This window comes from Gossypium hirsutum, chromosome D09 (assembly GCF_007990345.1).
Source record: "Gossypium hirsutum isolate 1008001.06 chromosome D09, Gossypium_hirsutum_v2.1, whole genome shotgun sequence".
Taxonomy (NCBI): Eukaryota; Viridiplantae; Streptophyta; class Magnoliopsida; order Malvales; family Malvaceae; genus Gossypium; species Gossypium hirsutum.
Genome location: NC_053445.1, coordinates 42748022 through 42770821, shown reverse-complemented (window position 1 = coordinate 42770821; position 22800 = coordinate 42748022). Strand labels below are relative to the sequence as shown.

Sequence of the window (22800 nt, the reverse complement as noted above, 5' to 3'; positions counted from 1 at the left end):
ATTTTGTTGAAAGTTGTGATTTGTAGGATTTAAGATTTACAAGTCATTCATTTACCGGGCAAAGAGGTGGAACGTGTGAAAGACTTGATAGAGCTCTAGCAAACAATGCATGGGTGTCATCTTTTCCTCAATGTTCAGTTTCCCATCTCCCACGAATCAAATCCGATCACGGGCCCATCATTACAACTTTACGGCCAGATGTCAGTGCTTTTAAAGACAAACCCTTTCGATTTTTAGCTGAGTGGACGAAGCATCCTAATTTTCCCCCCTTTGTCAAAGATAGTTTTCCACTTTTGTTAAAGATAAGTGGAGTTACTTTGGTAATATGGCTGCTTCTCTTTCTGATTTTACCTCTCATGTTAAATATTGGAATAAGTCTGTTTATGGTTTCATAGGTACGTGCAAAAGACAGTTGATGAAATCCCTCTCCAGCATTCAATAAGCTTTAGAGCACTATCCTTCTAATCGTTTGTTTCAACTTGAGACAGACATCCAAGATGAACTAGAGAATGTTCTAAGTCATGAGAAACTTCCTTGAAGGCAAAAACGCTAGATGTGACTGGCTACATTTAGGTGATCGTAACACTAAATTTTTCCATAACCATATGATCTAAATAAGAAACTTTAATCGCATTACGGCCTTACACCTTGGTAATGGGGGATGGAATTCTGATTAGAGTATTCTTAGAATTGAGGCAATGGTTTTTTTTGGAAAGCTTTATGGTGAAACTCTGCAACCTATGCGAGGTATTCCTTTTAAAATCTTTCCACGGCTTGACCCCTCTGACATTATGTCTTTGGAGAAGTCGGTCTCAAATGAAGAAATCAAGAAGGCTTTTTTTTATATGGCCCCGCTAAAAGCTCCAAGAAGTGATGGCTTTCATGCACTTTTCTTTCAGAATTTGTGGGGTACTCTTGGGAGCGTTGTTTGTCAATGGGTACAAGGGAATTTTACTAGCAATAACTATAACGCCCTGAATAATTTATGTTTATTTTTGTGAAATTTGACATAAATGAATATTTGTTTCAGTGGTTAAGTGTTCTAGGTGTGTGTATGAAGTCTTGAGTTTAAGTATCACATTTGGAAAATTATGGTTATTTTTTATCCTAGCTTTATCCTTGGTGAGTTGGGTTATATTTTATCTTTAGTAAACTCATATTAGAACGAGCCTGCTAGTTTGAGTGGTAAGAAGTTAGCTTGTTGGAGGACTTGTGTCTGATTCCTTGTGAAAGCGTGGATGATATTTTTGTTTCGGTTGTGAGATAGAGGTTGGGTGGAAGTGAAATTCTAAAGGAGTTGAGAGTTAGTGGGTTAGTGGGATTTAGTGTAGTGGGAGGTTAGGATATATATTATTTGATTTAATTTAATTTTGTTTTGTTTTGTTTTGTTTTCTCAAAATTTCGGTTCTCTCTCTTTTCTAAATATCTAACATTCGTTTTGCTTTCCTCCTCTCTTCCTATATTCTGTCATTTTTTTTTCAATCTGTACCCTTTTTTTGTTCATTGTATGCAATTCGGGATTTCAATGTTTCGTGTGGTAAGGTAAGTGGGAGGTTTTCACTTGTAGATTGGTTCCGTTTTAGTAAGCTATTGGGTTCTCCTTTTCGCTTGTATTCTTAGTGTGGGTTGTAAAGGAAAGTAATTCTCTGTAACTGTTTTGTATAGGAGAAGGCGGTGAGACGGTGGTTTCGCTCAATCGGGATAATCTGTATGCATGATCGGGTTTGATAATGGTAAGTGTAAGTGTGTACTCCTAACATGAAAAATCAAGTTTTGACGAAAACTTAAAATGGGGTTTGTCAGCGCCACACGGGAGTGCGGCCGACCGTGTCTCGCTGACAAAGGTGTGGCTGTGTACAAGATACGGCCATGTGATAGTGTAAGTGTGGCCGTGTGGGCCACACGGGCTAGGCCAAGTTGGGCGTATGGGCCCACACGGGCAAGGCCAATTTGGACGTGTGGGCCATACGGGCATGTGGGCCCATAATTTTAAAATTTTCCCCTAAGGTCACACGGGTCATTCCAATCGACTGTGGGCCTACCGTAGGGTTGGTAAGGGGCTAACCAAACCCTAAATTATATAATCTGGTATTTTGATAGGCTGCTCTGAGTAGGACATTGATATGTATGCCTGACTGTTCTAATTGAGTATATATCTTATTTGTATACGAGCATGTTAAGTATGATATTTCTGTATCTGTATTTTGTATCTATGATTGGGGTGAGAATTGGATATGTGGAGGAAGTGATCTATATGGCAACTTTTCATCTATATCCTCGCAGTTTGACTGCGCATTATCTGTCATGTGTCGTATTGACACTATATGGTGCATAGGGATGGGTGGGTGTTTTTAACCCCACATGGTGTGATGAGATGGTCGGAGATGGTGTATAGAAGATGGGGGTAGGATTCTGAATATCTGTTTTGCTTATCTGATTCTGCTATCTGTATCTGTCATGGACTTAGGTCCGAATCTGTATCTGACTGTATATGAGATTTCTATGTATATTACATGTCTACTTCTATTGGGGTACACACTGAGTTTATGATAACTCACATTATGTTCAAGTAATCCACACGCTTAGACGGATCGGTGTGGTGGAGGCTCAGCAGTATCCACTCTATCGAGATCTGTTTTTATTTAGTAATAATGATTAGATTTTAAAATCGGGTTCTTCTTAAGAGCTTGTAATTTTTGGGACTCTCTGGTCTGGTTTGTTTTAACTTTTGGATTTGGATTTTGATTTGCTACTTTTCCGCAACGTCAACAAAAACACTTTATGCAAACAAACGGGTTTTTGAAAACACGAGCTTGGTTTTTATTTTAAATGATTTCCAAACTTCTGCTGCGAAATAAACGGTTATCTTTAAAGAACTTCATATCATGGTTTCAATAACGAATATGTTTTATAATACTTGGACGTTTTATCAAATAACTAAACATGGTTTAATCAAAATATCGTTGATTTCAAATCCCTTATTCGTAACACTTCCAAATTCGGTCATAACGTCTAGGCCGAGTTAGAGGTGTTAAAATAACATTGATCCAGAGCTGAATAATACCCTACTCGTGCTCCTACCAGAAATGGATAATCCCGAGACGTTCACCCAATTTTATCCCGTTAGCCTCTACTCTATCTTATACAAGCTAGTAATGAAAGTGATTGCTAACCGTTTTAAATTAGTATTTCCTAACTTTATTTCACAGTAACATGCTGGTTTTATTGTTGGGGGTAACGTTTTCGATAACATCATTGTTCGATAGGTCATACATTCTATGTAAAGTAAACGGAATGCTAAAAATTAAATGGCTATTAAGCTTGATCTGAAGAAAGCGTATGATCGGTTAAGTTGGGATTTCATTTATGCTTTTCTACAGGCAGCTGAAATTCCTGAGTTTTTTCGGAAAGTGATTATGTCAGTCATCTCTTTCTCCACAATGCAGATACTCTGGAATGATATTCCTACTAAAAAATTCAAGTCTGTCCGTGGAATTAGATAGGGGCGTCTGTTATCGTCAGATCTCTTCATTTTTTGCATTGAGTGGCTAGGATACACTATACGCTTTCATATTGGTGATGGAAAGTGGTGTCTAATCCACCTGCCTTAATCGAGTCCTAATTTATCTTACCTTTTTTCGTGGATGATTTAGAGCAAGCACGATTATTACAATATCTCTTGAAGCATTTTTGTGACTTTTCTAAGCATAATATCAGCACTCGGAAAAGTAACATATTCTTTTCTAAGGGTATCAATAATGGCATGGGCAGCCAAATTAACCTTCTATTTGGGTTTCAGGAAGTCCAAAACCTTGAAACCTATTTAGGTGTTCCACTTCTTCATGATAAAGTTACTAATAGCACCCTAAATTTTATCGTGGAAAATGTGTGTCGCAAATTGTAAAGCTGGACAGCTAGGAAAGCTGGACAGCTAGGAAGCTATCCATTGCTGGCGGAATCATTTTGGCCCAATCCATTCTCTTGTCCATCCTAAATTACTTCATGCAAACATTGATGATACCAAAAAGTATTTGTGATGAGATTAAAAGATTAGTTCACCAATTTATTTAGGGTTCTTCAGATGGGCATCCAAAATTCTCTTTAGTAGGATGGAATTCCATCTATCAGCCTAAGTCTCGTGAAGGTTTTGGTTTTTGATATCTGACTGATCGAAATGCCTATTTTCTCATGAAGACTGGTTTCAATTTACTTTCTAAGGACAATGCCTTAAGGGTTAGAGTCATCAGAGCGAAGTATGGCGTAAAGCATCATCTCCCAAACTCTATTTCAAGGACTCGATGTTCTCACATTTGGAAATCTCTTTCTAAGATATGGTCTCTCTTCCGTGAAAACTTAGCCTGGTCAATTGCGAATGGCACTAGTATTCTTTGTTGGAAGGGCTCTTGGATTCCGAAAACTGGTCCCTTATTAACCTTATTTCGACACATTCTAATATTGATTCAGAATGCTCCTTTAAGGATTTGGTGATGTTTGATGGCACTTGGAATTTGGATGTTTTCCGTATTTGGCTCACTGAGAATGTTATTAAATGTATTGTGAGTATTCCACCTCCTCACCATACCTCAAGCTTGGATAGGGTTGTTTGGACTTGTACGGCTTTAGGCACTTTCTCGGTTTAAAGTGCCTTCTGGTCATTAAATGAGGTTTCCTGGGAACCAAAAGATGAATGTTGGAAACACATCTAGAAGTATCAAGGTCCACAAAGAGTTAGATTCTTCCTATGGTTAGCTTTTAAGCAAAGATTCCTTATTAATACTGAACGAGCTCGTAGGGGGATTGCTAACAATAGTTCTTACTCCCTTTGTGGGCATGACTATGAGGATATTATTTACGTCATTCGGGATTGTCCAACATCAAAGGAAGTTTGGATGCAAGTGCTTCCATCTGACCAATATCACAAGTTCTTCTCGAAACCCTTGCAATCTTATTTATCTTCTAACATTTGTTCTTATTTGTTATTGCAGGGTCATGACACTACTTGGTCAAATCTTTTCGAAATAATCATTTGGCGCATTTGGAAAAAACATGAATTTATTCATTTTCCAAAACATCATATGGACGACAATTGAAGTTGTCAAAGTCTCTTTTAGTTGGGCTCGACAATACGAAGCAACTCATAAAGATTTTCAAAACAGTAGTCACAAACTGAGCCCACGTCTGGCCTCTAACGGGTCACTTGTTCACTTATACATGGATGGAGTAGTGGCTATTTCATCTGGGAACGTGGCTACAGATGGAGTGGTTCGGGATCAGCAACGGAATTAGATTTTGGGTTTCAACTGTTACTTGGGACGATGCACGCCTTTTGAAGCCGAACTCTGGGGTATTCTAGATGGGGTACTCATACTACTCAGCAAAGGATACAAAAAAGCAAAAATCAAATCTGATAATTCTGAAGTTATCAAAGCCTTGTCTGATAATTGGTTGGAAGATTCGGGCATTACAGTACTCAGAAGGCTACGACGACTCTTGAAAACTGAAGGACAATGGTGGTTGAGGTACATACCCAGAGAAGATAACACAATTGCAGATCACTTGGCCAAATTGAATCTCATATGAAAATTAGATTTACAAATCTTCAATGCTATCCCTAATGAAATTTCAGATATGTTTCATTAGGACAAAGCAAGGGCGTTTTTTATTTTCTTAACATGATGTAATAGTTTTCTTTTTTATCTCCAAAAAAAATGAAATCATAAATGAAATATAATAACTTTTCAATACTGAGTTAGTTCAAATTTACGAATCTACAAACTTTCAAAAAACAAACAAAAAAGTAGAAATCTACAAAGTTAGGAAACAACATTAAAAACATATAAACTTAAAAGAGGTATTTCAATACATAAATATTGGAATTAAGAGGTATGATCATACGACGAACAACAAAAAAGAATTACGATAATTCGACGGTTGCAGCATGCCAAATCAAGGCCGTACCATTAAGCAACCATGGACATCACCTACACCCGCCCACACGTCTCTAAAGCCCTAAGTGGACCGTAATACCTCAAGTTACAAGCCCAAATCCCATTGAATATAATTGTCATTTCAAAAACTTGCCTATATAAACCCTAATTCTAGGGCTTTTTATCATTACCTTACTCTGAAATTCACAAGAAGCAGCCGCTACCGTGACGTTGGCCTCGTACTTAGCCAAATTTAAGGTCCGTTTTATCTATTCCGGTTCAGCTTTTTTGTAATTTACTTTAGTTACATTTAAGGTCAGATCTATTGTTGTTTCGTTGTTTATAAATTTCTTTGGCATCTCTTTTTTTTTTCCTTTGTTTATTTTGAAGCTGCTGTATGGAAGAACTAAGTTGTTTTTTTATTAAGTTTAATCAGCAACAGATTATCTGTTTAGCCATGCTGCCAATATGTGATGAAAGTGTATGAGTCTTAATGAACCGTTGCTGATTCTGCTGAAGCGTTTTTCTGTCAAATTCGGTGAAATGAGTTTTCTAATTCATGATCAATAATCTTTTTTTGAGGTCCCTTTCCAAGTGTTTCATTAAATATATTCAGCAGTAGTACTGTTTAATCTGTTTTTAAGAGTAGATCACTTGATTATCTTATGAAGCATGCTGTTAATTTGCAAAGTAGAAAGTGTATTAAACTTAATGAACCATTGCTGCTTTGCCGAAGCTTTTTTCTATCGAATTTGGCATAACGGGGTTAAATTGAATCTGCAATGGTCGTGTTAAATCTGTTTTGAAGAGTAGATTACTTGGTTATCTGTTGAAGTCTGCTGTTAATTTGCAAAACTGTAAGGATCTTTATGAACTTATGCTACTTTGCTGGTGCATTATCTATCTAATTTGGTGTAATGGGTTTTCAATTTTACGACAAATAATGTTGTCTTAAGGTACCCTTTTCAAGTTATTGATTTAATTTAATCAGCAATAGTCCTGTTCAATCGATTTTCAAGATTAGTTTACTTAATTATCTGTTGAAAGTTTGCTGTTAAGTTGCGAAAATGTTAGTGTATTGATCATAATGAACCATTTCTGCTCTCCTGGAACATTTTTCTATCCAATTTGTTTAGATGGGGGCTTCAAATATGCAATCAATAATTTTGTTTTAGCTATCCTTATCGAGCATCTTAGATTCAAACTTTTTTTGAGCCATGATGTTAAAAACAATGCTGCATGATTGTTTGCAGTATGGATTCACAAATTAAGTTTGCTGTGGGGGTGAAAATTATGGGAAGGACGGGATCGAGAGGTCAAGTGAGAGTCAAGTTTTTGGATGATCAGAATCGTTTTATTATGAGGAACGTGAAGGGACCGGTCAGGGAGGGAGATATTCTCACCTTGCTCGAGTCTGAGAGGGAAGCTAGGAGGCTTCGTTGATCACTTCCTCTTATCTCCGTTTTGTTACGTTATTAATGTTTATGTTGCGCAAGTAGCTAGCTGTTTCTTATTTATGAAAGGTATCCAATTTTTCAAATCTAGACTTGAATTTTAGGAGACTTTTTGTCTCACGCTACAGTATCGTTACAGTATCTAATTTCACCGTCACCGCTGTTTTTACGCTAACAACAGGTAAACGCACCGCCCATTCAAACTCACCCTAAGTTGATTTTTGAGATTATAATTTTCATGACCCGTTAATTTCTGCTGTTTCAAAATGTTATCCATTTCTAAAAGTTGCTTGAACGTGACTGGAACCTTTTCCTTTTGTTACAAATTATGATTCATTTTATTTTTTTAACAATTTTATTATATGTTCTGATTATATCAATTTTTTATACAATATTTAAAACTACTTATAGTTCTCAATCCATAATTAGTAAGATAATACGTTTCAGTATATTCAAACTCATGTTTAGTAATAATGTCCATACCAATCGATCAAGATTTAATCGGCAATTTGGATCCATTTTAAATAGTTTCATTACTTCCAATTAATTTCTTCGCTTTAATTTGATTATATGTTTGATTATTTGAAGGTAAGGAATATTTTCATTTTTGTTTTTTGATTGAGGATTCGTTTATCAGAGTAATTGGATTTAAGTGTAATTACTTATAATTACACAAGAGTGACATGTTTGGTAACTATTATAATTGGCAAGTCCCACCGAATTGGATGTAATGGGAGCACTCTAATTACACTTTCCAATTCTTAGGAGGAGGGTAAGAATTTGAATAATTACTCCGATAATTACACTCAAATCCAATTTAAAAAAGATATTTGTATGCAATTTATAAAATTGTATTATAAACATAAACATGAACGGATGCTTAGGATTGTTATGCTCAAACTTTTGTAAATTCTAAAAAAGTATATTATAAAACTAAATTGTGTACTTTATAATGTAATAACAAGTAATTATATCACTTAAAACTTAAAAAGTTTGTAAAGTTATAACTAAAAAGTTTATTATAAAAAATAATTTACATGTTATAAAAATATTATAATATATTTATTTATAAAAAATATGAAAAAAATACGAACATAATTTATTTATATATCCATGTTATATATTATAAAAATAATATACTTGTTTTAAAAAATGTTATAGGTTATTTTATCATGATTTATTTGTAAAAAATTATTTTATAAAGTTATAGCATAAACTTATATTATATAAAATATATTATGAAAGTTATTAAACAATTTATAAAACCTTATTATATATCATAAATTTTATATTATTTTTTACATAATTTATATGTTATAGATAATAATATAACCTAGCATAAGAATTTTTTCAATTTATGTTTATAAATTTTTTTTATAATTAAAGCCATAGATTATTAGGATTGTGAATCAAATATTATAAGATTGTGCTACCTAATGCTGTCCAAATAGACCCTAATCAAATTTTTGCGTATTAGTGTTCATGTTCAATGTTGATGACTGTTTCTCCTAGCTATGTCATCTCCAATGATCAAATTTGTGTCTTCCCTTAATAATATAATGTTACCATTACATTAAAGATTTGTTAATGAATTTTTGCATTTTAATATGTTAGTTTTTTTTACAGTTGTCACTATATTAGCACACCAAATGGCGGACTATAAATTGTGTGACATTTCAAGGTGAAAGAAAATAAAATCCAAGAATTAATATTATTATTGTTTTTTATAAACTTTTATAATTTTAGTAAATTTAGAATTTGGTTCTTACATTTTTATTTCTAAGAATTTAGTATTTACTTTTCAGATTTTAAATTTTTAATTTAAATAATACAATTAAAACTATTTAGTTAAATTTGGGTTCATTGTAACATCATTTTTTTAATTACAGGTTACTAATTTTTTTTCTTTCAAAATTACATACAAAAAATTTTAATAATAAAAATTAACAACTATACTTAAATTTTGAAATCTAAAAAGTATAGAGGTTAGTTTTTGAAAATAAAAATACATGAATTAAATTTCAAATTTGTGAGGAGTACAAAAATTTAGGCATATTTTAACTTTTTATTATTATTATATAGCAGAATCCATCACAAAATTGTGAAAAAAATATATTCTATTACATTTCAAAAGAGCAATTATATTGTTAAAACTTTAGCCTTATTGAACGATAGTGGTTAAATTTATTAAGTTATGTTATTTACATAATATGATGCGACAAATATATTATATTATGTGTAACGTCATGTCAACTTGTTATATTCACAGGATACTAAAAAAGATCTAGTTAATTGATTTAATAGTTATCATTTGTGTCAAGACTAAAAATTTAAAATTCAACTGTTGGTTAGACCACCAATTTTCATTTCAAATTCGACTGTCAATTTGATTGGTCCAAAAGAAGAAAATTTCTAAAAAAAAAAGTAAAAATAGAAAAACTCAAAAAAATCAGAATTTGTTTTAAAAAGTTTTCAAACACAAATAAATAATAACATCATTTGTACATTTCAAATTTAATTAAAAAATAAAAAACGTGAACAATTAACCCTAAAAAACTCATTAAGACATTTCAGTCCGAAATTAAAAAATTAAAAATACATTAACAAAGTTAAGTACTTAACAACTAATTTAAAACATCATAATCCATAATCCAAACTTAAATAAATAAAATAGGTTAGATCTTCATTAACATTTCAATTGTCTTTATTACCTTATTGATAGTTGGTTCCACCACCACACATGAATGGCTAGTCATTCATATCATTCCCTCTGTTCGAGCCTCCCTCCTAGTGTCGAGATTGCTTCCAATATCCCCATTTTATTGACCCATTTCCTCTCCATCAGCATGGACCACACCAAGGACCAACTCGAGAGCCTTGTCTGTAATATCCCAAAAATTACTACAGTAAGAAAGTAAGATAATATTTTTGATATAGTAAAATAAAGAAATAAAGTGATAAAAAGGGTAATTTTGAGTTATGTCAACATTAAGAAGTAAATTATGACATATTAATTCAAGAAAGGACTAAATCACAAAAGTGAGAAAAGTTTTGTTGCCCAAGGGTAAATACTCAAAATTTGAGGGGTTAAAGTGAAAATAATAAAAGTTGAAGGACCAATAGTGCAAATATTTTAAGGTTGGAATAATCTAGAAACTAAAGAAAATGGATGAATTAGGACCAATTTGAATAGGTGAAGAATTATGAGGGACTAAATCATAATTTTACCAAATTAAGTAATGACTCAAGGATGGAATTTTAAAATATCATTAAGGGCAAAATGGTCATTTAGAAGAGAGAGAAATCTAGAAGATAATGATGATGTTGGAGATATTTTAGATTAATTAAATAAATAAATATTAGTTTATTAATATTTTAATTTGATTTTTAAATGATATTTTATTATTTTATTATTTAGTATATATAAGTGGAAAGAAAGATGAAAAGGAACCAACCCACCATCTTTTCCATGCAATTCACGTTAGAAGAGAAGAGAAGAAAGAAAGTTTTGCTTTTTTTACAAATTGGTCCTTTCACCAAAAAAATTCACCATTTTCACTTAGAAAATTTCCATAGCCATCAAGAGAGAAAGATAACAAGGAGACTATGGGGAGCTAGAATATCAAGTTGGATTCAAGAAATTGAAGCTGGAGGAGAGAGAAAATCAAGTTAAAGGTTGAAATCAGTAGGACAAGGTAAGAACATTGAGATTTCAATATATTTTCTAAGTTTGATATTATTGAAATAGCATGGAAAAGATGTTATAGTAGAGTTTTCTTATATAAATTCTTATGTTCTTGATATATTAGTGAAGAAAAATAAGTGAAAGTGATGAGAAATATTATAGAGAAAGGGAATAAGGAAGTTATAAACTTAGTAATTAACATTTTGCACTAAAATAGTTTGGGACAGCAGCAGTAGGTTAATTTTGAAAAATCACCATAAATTGTGGAAATAAAATTAGAGGATGAAAAAAATATGGAATGAAATCTTACTGAGTCTAGTTTCTCATGAAAGAAACGGTGTAAGTAATGGAATTGTAAATCATGAGATATAATAGATTTTGTGAGACAAGGTCAGAATGATTTTGGGTTCCCCTGTTCTGACTTTTGAAAATCATAAAAAAATGTACAAAAATAATTATGGGTTATAATTTATATGTTTAAAATTCTTAAATAGTCTATTTTCAATATAAACAAACGGGGATATCATCTGAATTCTGTACAAGGAGATAATTAAGTTTTAGTGAAGAAGGGTCGGAACTGTCAAATAGCAGAACAGGGGTGACTTTAAAGAATAAACTGTACTTATTGGATAAATAAAAAATTATGAAAATTTTATGGTAAGAAGATATGTGAGTCTAGTTTCAATGAAAATTATCATATCCTAATTTGGAGTTCTTTAGCTTAAGATAAAAATAATTTAGTGGCTATGACTCAAATGGACAGTTTTGAATAAATTTACAAGTAAATAGTAAAATCATAGATAATGTTACTTATAAGCATATTATATAAATTAAGGATGTGGAATGGAGAGGAGGAGGAGGAAAATATATATATGATTATTCAGCTAGCATGGATAATTTGCACGTTTTAGGCTCAGGGACTAAATTGAATAAAAATAAAACTTTAAGGGTAAATTTGTAAAAATGTCAAAAAGTGACCAAATTGCATGAAATGAATTGTTTTATTATTTAAATTGGTAAATTGAATGAAATATTAATTTAGATCAAGATTGGGTGGAAATTTGAGAAAATTAGAAAATTTCCAAAATGTCCCTGAATTTTAGTATTTCTGAAATTTAGCTTGGTAAGTTCGTATGAACTATATTCTGTATAATTTTAGTTGAAGTGAATGCTATTTGGTAATGAATATTATATATATGTGTGTGTTTTATTATTAGAATTGAATTATTATTGGTAATATGTACAATTATTCGATGCATTGAAATGATTATCAGAAGCTCGATTGAGTTGGAAACTTGTTGGAGATATATCACATTATCCATTGGTTCTATCGATAATTTTGGATGATTTGATTCTGGTTATAATGGCATGTACAAGTGAAATTGGTTAACGTTAGCTCATTAATGTTTTGATTTTGATTGATTATAAATATAAATGCTTGATGAAAAGAAAAGTCTGAAAATTAATTAGTAAACTCGGGTAATACTTTATAACCCTATTCTGGCGATAGATATGAGTTAGGGTGTTACATTGTCAACTTAAAACAAAGCGTAAGGAATAAATGATATGGTATATAATTTTTTTTATGAATTGGTGATAAGACACAGAGATGTACATAAAGTTGGAGATGTTTTGGAAGTGGAGTGGTTAACGGAGAAGGAGACAAAAATAGTTTAATTTTACGATTGAAATTTAAGTCATTAAAATGACATGAATTTAGTGTTCACGGGTTAGTTTTTAATTGCCTTAAATGTTCATGTCGGATAATAATTAAGAAATTAATTTAAGTGATGGAATGGAAGTAAAAAAGATAAAATGACACGAAAAATAGTAAAAGAGTCAAAATAAGAATATTCCTATAATACAAGGGCCAAAAATGATATTATTATTTTTTTCCATACAAAATTCATGATGAACTTGAATCGGTTTAAATAGGTATATAAAGGATTGTAAAATAAAGTCTTTACGGAAAGAGCACTTGGGTGCTTAAAGGTAACACTGGAATCTGGATTAGGTCATGTCATTGGCAATCATCAAATTAAGAGTACGTTTGGTTCGCTGTATTGGATTAGAGGTGTATTAAATTAGAGGTGTAATAGAATAGAGGTGTAATGGAATAGAGGTGTAATAGCAAATCAACTGTTTGGTTGGATGTAATGGAATAGAGGCATAATAGTAATTTTGTGTTTGGTTGAATGGAATAGAGGTGTAATAGCATAATGGAAAAAACTAAAATGACTAGAATACCCTTAGCATAAATTTGTTTTGGTAAATGATTATTGTTATTGTTATTTAAATTTTAATAAGATTATTAATATCAATAATAAATAATTTAATCATATTTAAACATAATTATTATTAAATATATTATAATTAAAATATATAATTTAATAAAATTCTTAATAATTAATATTTTTATATGAATTTACTCAAATCATAATATATGATACTGTAAAATATAAATTAACATAATTATTATTAAATATATTATAATTAAAATATATAATTTAATAAAATTCTTAATAATTAATATTCTTATATGAATTTACTCAAATCATAATATATGATCCTATAAAAGAAATTTGAAATAATTAATATTAAATATATTTTAATTAAAATATATGATTTAATAAAATTTAAAATAATTATAACTAATAAATTATATTTTATGAATTTGTATAATTTAAAATAATAATTATTACATATAATTTAATAATAATATATAATTTCATAAAATTCTTGATAATAAATTTTCTTATATGAATTTATACAATTTAAAATAATTAATATTAAATATAATTTAATAGTGATATATAATTTCGTAAAATTCTTAATAATAAAATGTTCTTATATGAATTTACAAAAATCAATATATAACTTGAGAATTATATTCTGCATAAACATAATTAACTTATATTAATAAAAGGTTAGATGAAAATGAAATTGTACATCATAATCCATATGTTATATAGTTTTACAACATCAAAAAGTTTGAACATTGATATTTAATGGTGAGAAAGAAATCTTCTGACCCATTCCAATCGGGCAACAGAAGGTAAACTAAAAAAACGATAATTTGAGTTGGATGATCGGGAATTTTACTTAAAGCATCATACCGCTGATCGTTGGTTAAACCTTCAGTTGACTATAAGGCTGAATATAAATTTGAAGCTTTCTCTTCCATCTTTTGATGTTCTTCTGACTTCTACTGAACTACCACCTCGGAGGCAATACTCCTACTGATTTGATCGCCAACGGCCTGGATTTTTTCCCCCAACAAAGTGGCAGCCTCATCAAATAAAGAATACACATTATCACGAGCATCAGATTTCTTCTCTCTTGTTTGAAGATGAGGAACCCCCTTGGTCTTTATCTCCTCGCGGATCTGTACCAGAAACATCCATGTCGTCTAAAGAGACGTCAGCTTCGCAGTCATAGAATGTGTTTCTCTCTTCATTCATATCTGTAGTACGTACATCCTCAGCATGTATTTCTTCAAGAACATCAGCAGCTGTTTGAGCGTCTTTCCTAGTCGCTCGATCTCTTGCGTATATGGCAGTAAGCTGGTTGTAGTAAGGGAAAGAACGATGTCTGAACTAAGAGGCTTCTTTGTGACTCTAAAAAAAATGAGGAAATCATATTAGTTATAAGTTTGTAAAAAAACAAATAAATACTTGAAATACATTTTACCTTTACATAGGATTCCCAAACTGCATCTTCAGCAACAACGAGCTGCCTATGCTCGTCCCAACCAAAGCCGCTATTATTTTGGCCATTAAGCATGTCATAGACGACTGACCATTCCCTTTTTAGGCACCTAATCCGAGATTCAATATTTGGTTTCGCCTTCATCATTGCTCTTGGTAAAGCCTTTTCTAGTATTTTCTCTAGCTCGTTCAAATAACCGGCTTTGAACCCGGTATCAGCATTAAATGTTCCTACATTGTGCAAATCCACCATGCAAGAAACCAAGGCTGCATCTTCTTCTGGAACCCATTTTCTTTTGCTTCCTCGAAAAGCTTGAGAATAAGCATGTGATTGTGGAACACCTGACATATTTATCTTAAGAAAAAAAAAACATTATTTACTATTTTTAATGTAACACCCCTTACCCGAGACCGTCTCCGGAATCGAGTACGAGATGTCATCCAATTTAACTTACCGATTCGGAGCATAAAAATTTGCTTTTAAAATTAAATTCACTGTTCATAACAACACTGTCCACCTGCGCAACTGTCACTAATTTAATTATAACTTGAGTTAAGAAACTCAAAATTTAAATCCGTAAATTTTCCGTGAAACTAGACTCATATTCCTACTTACCATAAAAGTTTCAGAATTTTTTACTTAGCACATTAGTACAGTTTATTCATTAAAGTATCCCCTGTTTCACAGCTCGACAGATCTGACCTCTTGGCGCTAAAAATCAAATATCTAATTGTACAGAATTCATATAAGGTTACCATTAATTTATTTTGAAAATAGACTCACTAAGGAATCTAAAAATATAAATTATGACCTATAATTATTTCTGTACAATTTATAATTATTTTCTAAAGTTAGAACAGGGGACTTCAAAAACCATTCTGACCCTGTCTCACTAAAATTTAAATATCTCAAAATATAAAATTCCTTTGCCTACACCGTTTCTTTCATGTAAAAATAGACTTGATAAGCTTTAATTCTATATATCATTCACCCTCTAATTCCATTTCTACTATTTATGGTGATTTTTCACATTCACGTCACTGCTGCTATCAAAGAAACTGCTTCTTTGAATTAGTTACCATTTAAACATACATAACTCCAAAACATATTCTTTAATAACTACTTCAATAGCTAACATTAGCCATATCATTTGGACATGCTCAAAATGATTAAGACTCTATACATGCCATAGTTTAAACATTTTGAAAAGCACATAATACCGAGATGGTTATGATAGTGTGATACGAGCTCCGACGGTCCACTATTCGATCAAGTTCAAATCACTATAAAACAAAGGAAAGAAAGAGATGTGTAAGCTATAAATAGCTTAGTAAGTTACATGTAAACAATAATTACTCAATTAATAATTAACACTTTTAACATATAACTAATCAAAATATTTCTTAGCAATTTCAATCACTTACACATACACAATCCTACCAATTTACTTGCATATACATTTTCACACTTAACATTTCATATTCACTTTAATTCATTATTAATCTCGTTGAACACTTGGAATATACACGGATACGTAGAGATTTAGCACATAAGTGCCACACTGATATGTAGCCGAAGCTACCACTGATATGTAGCCGAAGCTACCACTGGATGTAGCCAAAGCTACCACTGAAATGTAGCCGAAGCTACCACTGATCAATAACACTGGAAATGTCCACGGGTCTGCTCACACAAGCTGTCAGGTGTCTGCAACACATGCTAGATCACCCAGCACCCGGGACTCACTGTAACACTGTAACACTGGTCTCTAGTGACATGTCACTTGTATCCAATTCTATTCCTAAGTTCAACCGGGAATTTACACTTAACACTTTATTTTCAACACTTTATCACTTGAATAATTCATGAACAACTTTCCTTCCACATTCAATATTAATTCACATATCAAATATAATTCACAATTTATACAAATATAACTATTATTTACATATAACTTACCTCGGATGCAAAACGACTATTTTTGTAATTTAGTCGATAACTTTCTCTTTTCCCCGATCACTTGCACTATTTCTTCTTTCTTGATCTATATTAACACAATTTAATACATTTTATCAATATTCCATTCAAATACAATTCATACACAACATTTTGACACATTTACATTTTTCCCCATAACTTTTCAAAAATTCCACTTTTGTCCCTAAGTAAAATTCTCTAAATTCTTAAATTTCAAACTTCACTAAATCATATTTCATGCTCATAACGGGCCTCAATTTCACAAAATCACAACTTTATGCACACTTTACCATCTTTCACAATTTAGCCCTTTTTCAACATTTTTCATTGAAATTCATCTAGTAAAACTTGTAATTAACACTTCAAACATTCATTATCTAACATCACTAATCAATTTACAATTATATCATGAATGGGTCAATTTTTAAACTTTAATTTCATTTAAATTAAATGGTAGAAACATGAAATTCAAGCTTCAATAAGCATAAAAATACGAAAATAATTAAAAACGGGGCAAGAAATCACTTACAATTGAGCTTAGGAAAATCAAAACCCTTAACTATGGTAACCTGAAACTTTCGGCAGCAAGCTTCTGATTTTTTTGAAGAAGATGGACACTTATTTTCTCTTTATTTTGTCTTTTACCCAATTTGGACAAAAATGCCCTTGACCCATTACTTAGATATTTTTCTAGAAATACCCTTTGTGTCCATAACACTAATTTATGGTCTAATTGCCACATAAACACTTCCAATTTCATGCAATAATTCAATTAAGTCATTTAATCACTAATTAGACACACTTTGCATTTTTCTCAATTTAGTCCTAAAAATTCAATTAAGCACTAAAGTATTAAAATTTCCTATCCATATTTTCACACAATATTTCAATCAATCAGTAACTAATAAAAATTTATAAAATTAAACTATTTCACTTCAGATTTGTGGTTACGAAACCACTATTCCGATTAGGCCCTATTTCGGACTATCACATTTAATATCATGAATAAAAAGGTGAACAGTTTAGCCCTAAAATTATATCGTTAGTTTGATATAAATTTATCTTGATAACACATCCTGAATGAAAAGATAATTAAATTATAATTCAACAAAGTTTAGTACAATACAAAATTTTAATCAAACACCACTAAAGTTTCATAAACTAGATACCTAAAGTAACATCAACAAATCAATTCAAACTCAATTTGTCTCTAAACCTAACTAATTTCTAGATGCTTGCCATTCATTGAACATTTGGTTGGCTAGTTCCATCCTCCAAGTAGCCCAAGCATCCGAAGGATGAATATTTGTGATATTCGGTTCATCGTCATCCACCACATTAGTAGGTAATCCTTCTCCCACATCCGCTTCAATAGGATCAATACTCATATGGGTTCGAATAAAATTATGGAGCAAACAACATGCAATAATAATTCTATTGTGTACCCTTACAGGATAGAATGATGGACTCCTAAGTATTCCCCATCTAACTTTTAATAAACCAAAGCATCTTTCAATAACATTACGTGCTGAGGCATGTTTCATATTAAAAAACTCTTGCGTAGAACTTGGCTGATAACCCTGACGCCACTCGTTCAAATGATATCGTTGTCCTCTAAAAGGTGCAAGAAATCCCTCACAATTTGTGTAGCCAGCATCAACTAGATAATAACAATCTAAAAAATAATTTTTTTTAAAATGATTAATTCAGCACAAAAAAATTTTATCTTAATGAATAATTCAAAGTCCTCTAACTATCTACTTTACCATGAGGAACTTTTAGTCCATGTGTCCTACTAATGGCATCTCGAAGAACACGTCCATCAGCAATTGAACCTTCCCAACCAGGAAGAACGTAAACAAATTGCATATCAGGTGTACAAACACCTAGCATATTTGCTGCTATGTCACCTTTTCGCGTTCGATATCTAGGTTTATCAACTGTTGGAACCCTAATCTTGATGTGGGTTCCATCAAGAGCACCTAAGCAATTCTATATCAGATGATATAAAACCTTGAGTTAGAATACTAATTTAAATCTAAAAATCAACTAAATGTTGTACAAACTATATATAAAACTCAGTTCAATACCTTAAACCATTTCCACCTTGTGTCAGAAGAATCAGCTGTAATTGGCTCCGCCTTTTTAAATAACACATCTTGTAAGCGTATGGCAACATTTAAAACACTATGAAATGCTCTGCTAACAGTTTCCCCGGACCTTCTAAAGTGATGCTTGATAACTCGATTTTTCAGGTGATGGGAGATGATATGTAAAAACATTGCCACTTGCTCATCAACAAGCATGTTTCTGGACGACTTCAATCCCCCTAACGATTCTAACATCTCACATAGTTTAAAAAAAGTAGTTCTATTCATCCTAACCTGTTCAATACAGGTCTCGTCACTAGCATATACAAGCCTTTTCACATAATCCCGTTTTGCATAAAAATCTAAGGTGTAGGACCTAATCATTGGTCTATAAGTATGTAGGTTAAGGCTGGCACCCATTCTAAATAAGAACCAAATCGCAATTCTACAGATTTCCAACTATATTGTCAATGCAGCACCAATTCTTTTACGCCTCACACTTTGTGCAATTAAAGGCAGACGAGCCATTACTACAACATATTAAAATTAGAACTCAGTATCAATCTCCTGAAGTTGCAATTACACATTATCAATATATTTATAAATTATTAAAATTTTCATCTTCATAATTAAAATTTGTAGGTATATGTATAATTGAACTAAAATTAATTGTTGGTATTTGTTAGATTATAACTAAACTCATTATGATTTAATAAATTATAAAGCATGTTCAAATTTGTAGCTTTTGCTTTTGGGTTCAAAAATAATTTTCAAAAATAATTTTGATTTAGAAAGTTGTTAGTTTGGTATTACATACGGCTCTCACACTTTTGAGAAGCCATTTATGAAGTAATACTATACTAGGCTTAATAATTATTAATCAAATTTTTTTACCAAATTTATTACTAATCATTAAATTTAAGGTAAATTACACCTAAGGTAATTAAATTGTTAATATATTTAGCTAATATGTCTCAACATTTCTAAAAACTTAAAATTTGAAACTGTAAAAATAGACCTTCAAATTAGTTAACTAACTATTAAATCAACATTATAAATGTTTATTTAAAATTTATTTTTTAGACTTTAGAGAAACAAATTATTAAAATAAATCTCGTATAAGATATCTTTTTCAATTAATAAAATAGCTAATTCATTTAATTTTTGTTGAGATATTGTTAGTCTTCAGTAAGATTTTATCAATTTTAATTTTGAGAACATTTTCTCCGTTGCTGTAACAAAAACATGAGTAATTAACATTATACGCATTTGAAAAGGAACGAACTCTTTATGAATAATTATGTCAATTGAGTGTCATTTTATAATTTGATAATTTATTTGAAAATAATATTATAATCAATTCGAATTAAATAAGAAATTTGAATATTATTATCAAGTATAAAAATTTGCGTTAGCATTTTAATCGGTTGATGTACCGAATTATATTTTAATTAAAATCTGAAGATTTAATCTTAAATTTGGACATTATATAAAAATCGAAATTGGAACTTGATTGATTGTTTGAGTCTTTAATAATTAATTCAATAATTAAAAATAGAGAGCTTATTATATAAAAAAAGCCTTGTAAATTAATTCAATAATTATTTGACTCTTTAATAATAACAACATAATTAACCCTATAAAATAATATCAAAACTTGCAAAACTGCAATTAATAATGGCCAAAACAAGCAGGAACCAGAACCTATAAAATAATATCAAAACAGACGCAACAATTTCCCCTTTCATCTTCTACTCACTAACAACAACTAAACAATTTCTGAATTGAAAAAACAGCACTAACAACATTTTCCACTGTAAACTCCTTCAAACAACAGCAGAGTATCACAAAACTATCTGAATTTAAATGGCAATTCACAAGTCTGGATCAGTCATTAAGCTAACTTAGAAAATGTAGCCGTAATTGCTCACTGCCTCAAGTCTGCAGTTAAGCTTATTAACTTTGATTGCAACCAAAATGAACCTAATGGTTCTGTACTACTACCTATGAAATAATAAACATAGCTTAAACAACTTCAATTAACATACTTGCATGCCTTAAAAGTCTTTGGATTACAAAACAAAGGAAAAGAGACAACAATATTCCATGTATCAGATGTAAGATATCTATCAAACCCAACACCATTCCACCTAAGCTAAGCAAACTGGAAAAAAATCTAGCCAAAAGAGCAGAGCATTACTAACAACAAAATATAAACAGACCAAACAGACCAAGACGCAACAACAACTAAAATTACGCAAAATCTCCATTGTTTGGAATTTGAGCAGATTAAGTATGCCAAACAACAACTAAACAATCATAAAGCTCATTAGCATGCCAAAGAACAAAAACAACAGATCGAAAGCAGTTAAGTAGGAATAGCAAGGGAGAGCAGATTCGTCCCCTCAAGTTTCTCTTCACAAATTGCAGAGGAGTTTTACTTGGGGAGGAAAACTAACCTGTAACCAGGGAAATCGGGGAAGAGTTCGATGAACAACAACCTGTAATGAGAAAGGGAAATCGATTAACTCCCACAAAGGCAAGAACCGAAACAAATAATGCAATACAGGCAAGAACCGAAACAAACTATTTAGCCCTAAAATTATGTATTCCAATCGAACATGCAAAACAATCTTTGGAAAAACCTCTGGAAAACTAACCGGGTGAATGCAAAATCGGGCAAGATTGCGATGAAGAAGGTGTCTAAAATAAGAAAAGGGAAATCGATTTGGGTTAGTGAACAGTTAAAATAAAACAGCAAATCGGTTCCTCCTTCTTGATAAAATGAAGAAAATCAAAGAAACAAACTCAAATCAATGACGGACTGAGTGGAAGGGAAAAGAACTTACCTGTGCAAGGAGGCGTCGGAGAATTTGAAGGCTGAGGACGAGGGCAAAAAACGAAAAAGCAGAGAAGGGGAAAACACGGATTAGGAAATCGGGGATGAGGGAGCGTAATAGTTATTACGCGCAATAACTACATAGGGGGTAACCGATTACACGCGGATTGGGATTCCAGCGAACCAAACGGTGTAATAGTAGTGGGCCCGCTGCATAGGGGGAATACGCATGCATTCCCCCCAACCAAACGCGTTGTAGGTGTTTACCATGAGAAAACTAGTATACTTTAAAATCAAATCATGAATTAAGCCTAACAAGGATAAGAATACAAATTTTTTTGAAGTAATTTAGTTTTGGGTAAACTATTTGTTTTTGTCACTTAACTAAAAAAAGTTACAATTTGGTTACTAAGCTATTTGAAAGTTTTAATTTAAGTAAATAAATTATTCAAAAGCTTTTATTTAAGCCACCGGGCTGTTAAGTTTTTTTTTTTAACTTTCATTAGCGAGCGCTAAGCAATAATTCGATAATTGGTATAGTGGATCAATACCCATCAATGGGTAAAAGAACATATCCAAGTCGTTTTGACAATCGGTGTCGGAGATCGGAGAAAAAAGCTATTTAAATTTTGGTTTGCAAATTCGTTATGTCCGAAGCTATTTCTTGAAAAAAATGAATTGTATAAGAGAAGGAAAAAAGAACTTTCGATTAATGCAAACAATCAGTGGGAGCAATATAACATCTATTTTAAGTTTTTAACAATTCGATGACTTAAATAAAAACTTTCGAATAATTCAGTAACCAAATTGTAGCTTTTTTTAATTAAGTAATTAAAACAAAAACTTACCTATAATTTAGTGACCAATGATATAATTTACTTTTTAGTTTTTAATTCATCCCTTCAATCTCTACTAGGACGATGAGCTATCAAAGATAATAAACATTTTAGTTTCCACAAAGCACATTTCATAGTCAGCTTTACTTCTTCGAAAAATACCCGCGATAAACAGAATAATTACTGCTATCAGCAATAGATATTTTGATTTATAAAAAATACATTTCACTTTTTTTTTTCAGAAGATAATATTCATTTCAGTTTAGTGAAGGTCCATCACATCG

General features: G+C 31.4%; 1 protein-coding gene and 1 long non-coding RNA gene across 2 annotated transcripts; one reads left to right on the top strand and one right to left on the bottom strand.

Moving 5' to 3' along the window:
- The first annotated feature begins 7180 nt into the window (after positions 1 to 7180).
- Positions 7181 to 7538, top strand: LOC107891219 (40S ribosomal protein S28). Its single transcript, XM_016815945.2, has one exon. The coding sequence runs from the start codon at positions 7182 to 7184 to the stop codon at positions 7368 to 7370; it is 189 nt and encodes a 62-aa protein (XP_016671434.2). The 5' UTR covers position 7181; the 3' UTR covers positions 7371 to 7538.
- Positions 7539 to 14756: 7218 nt separating this feature from the next.
- LOC107891222 (uncharacterized) lies at positions 14757 to 21954 on the bottom strand. Its single transcript, XR_001682153.2, has 5 exons — positions 21691 to 21954; positions 21502 to 21544; positions 21301 to 21342; positions 15995 to 16818; positions 14757 to 15128 (listed from the first exon to the last, which is right to left on the bottom strand). It is a non-coding gene; the product is annotated as an uncharacterized lncRNA (long non-coding RNA).
- Between the last annotated feature and the right edge of the window lie 846 nt (positions 21955 to 22800).

What these genes read in the sequence shown, in the direction of transcription:
- LOC107891219 (XM_016815945.2), top strand. Translation starts at nt 7,182, where the DNA reads ATGGATTCACAAATTAAGTTTGCTGTGGGGGTGAAAATTATGGGAAGG.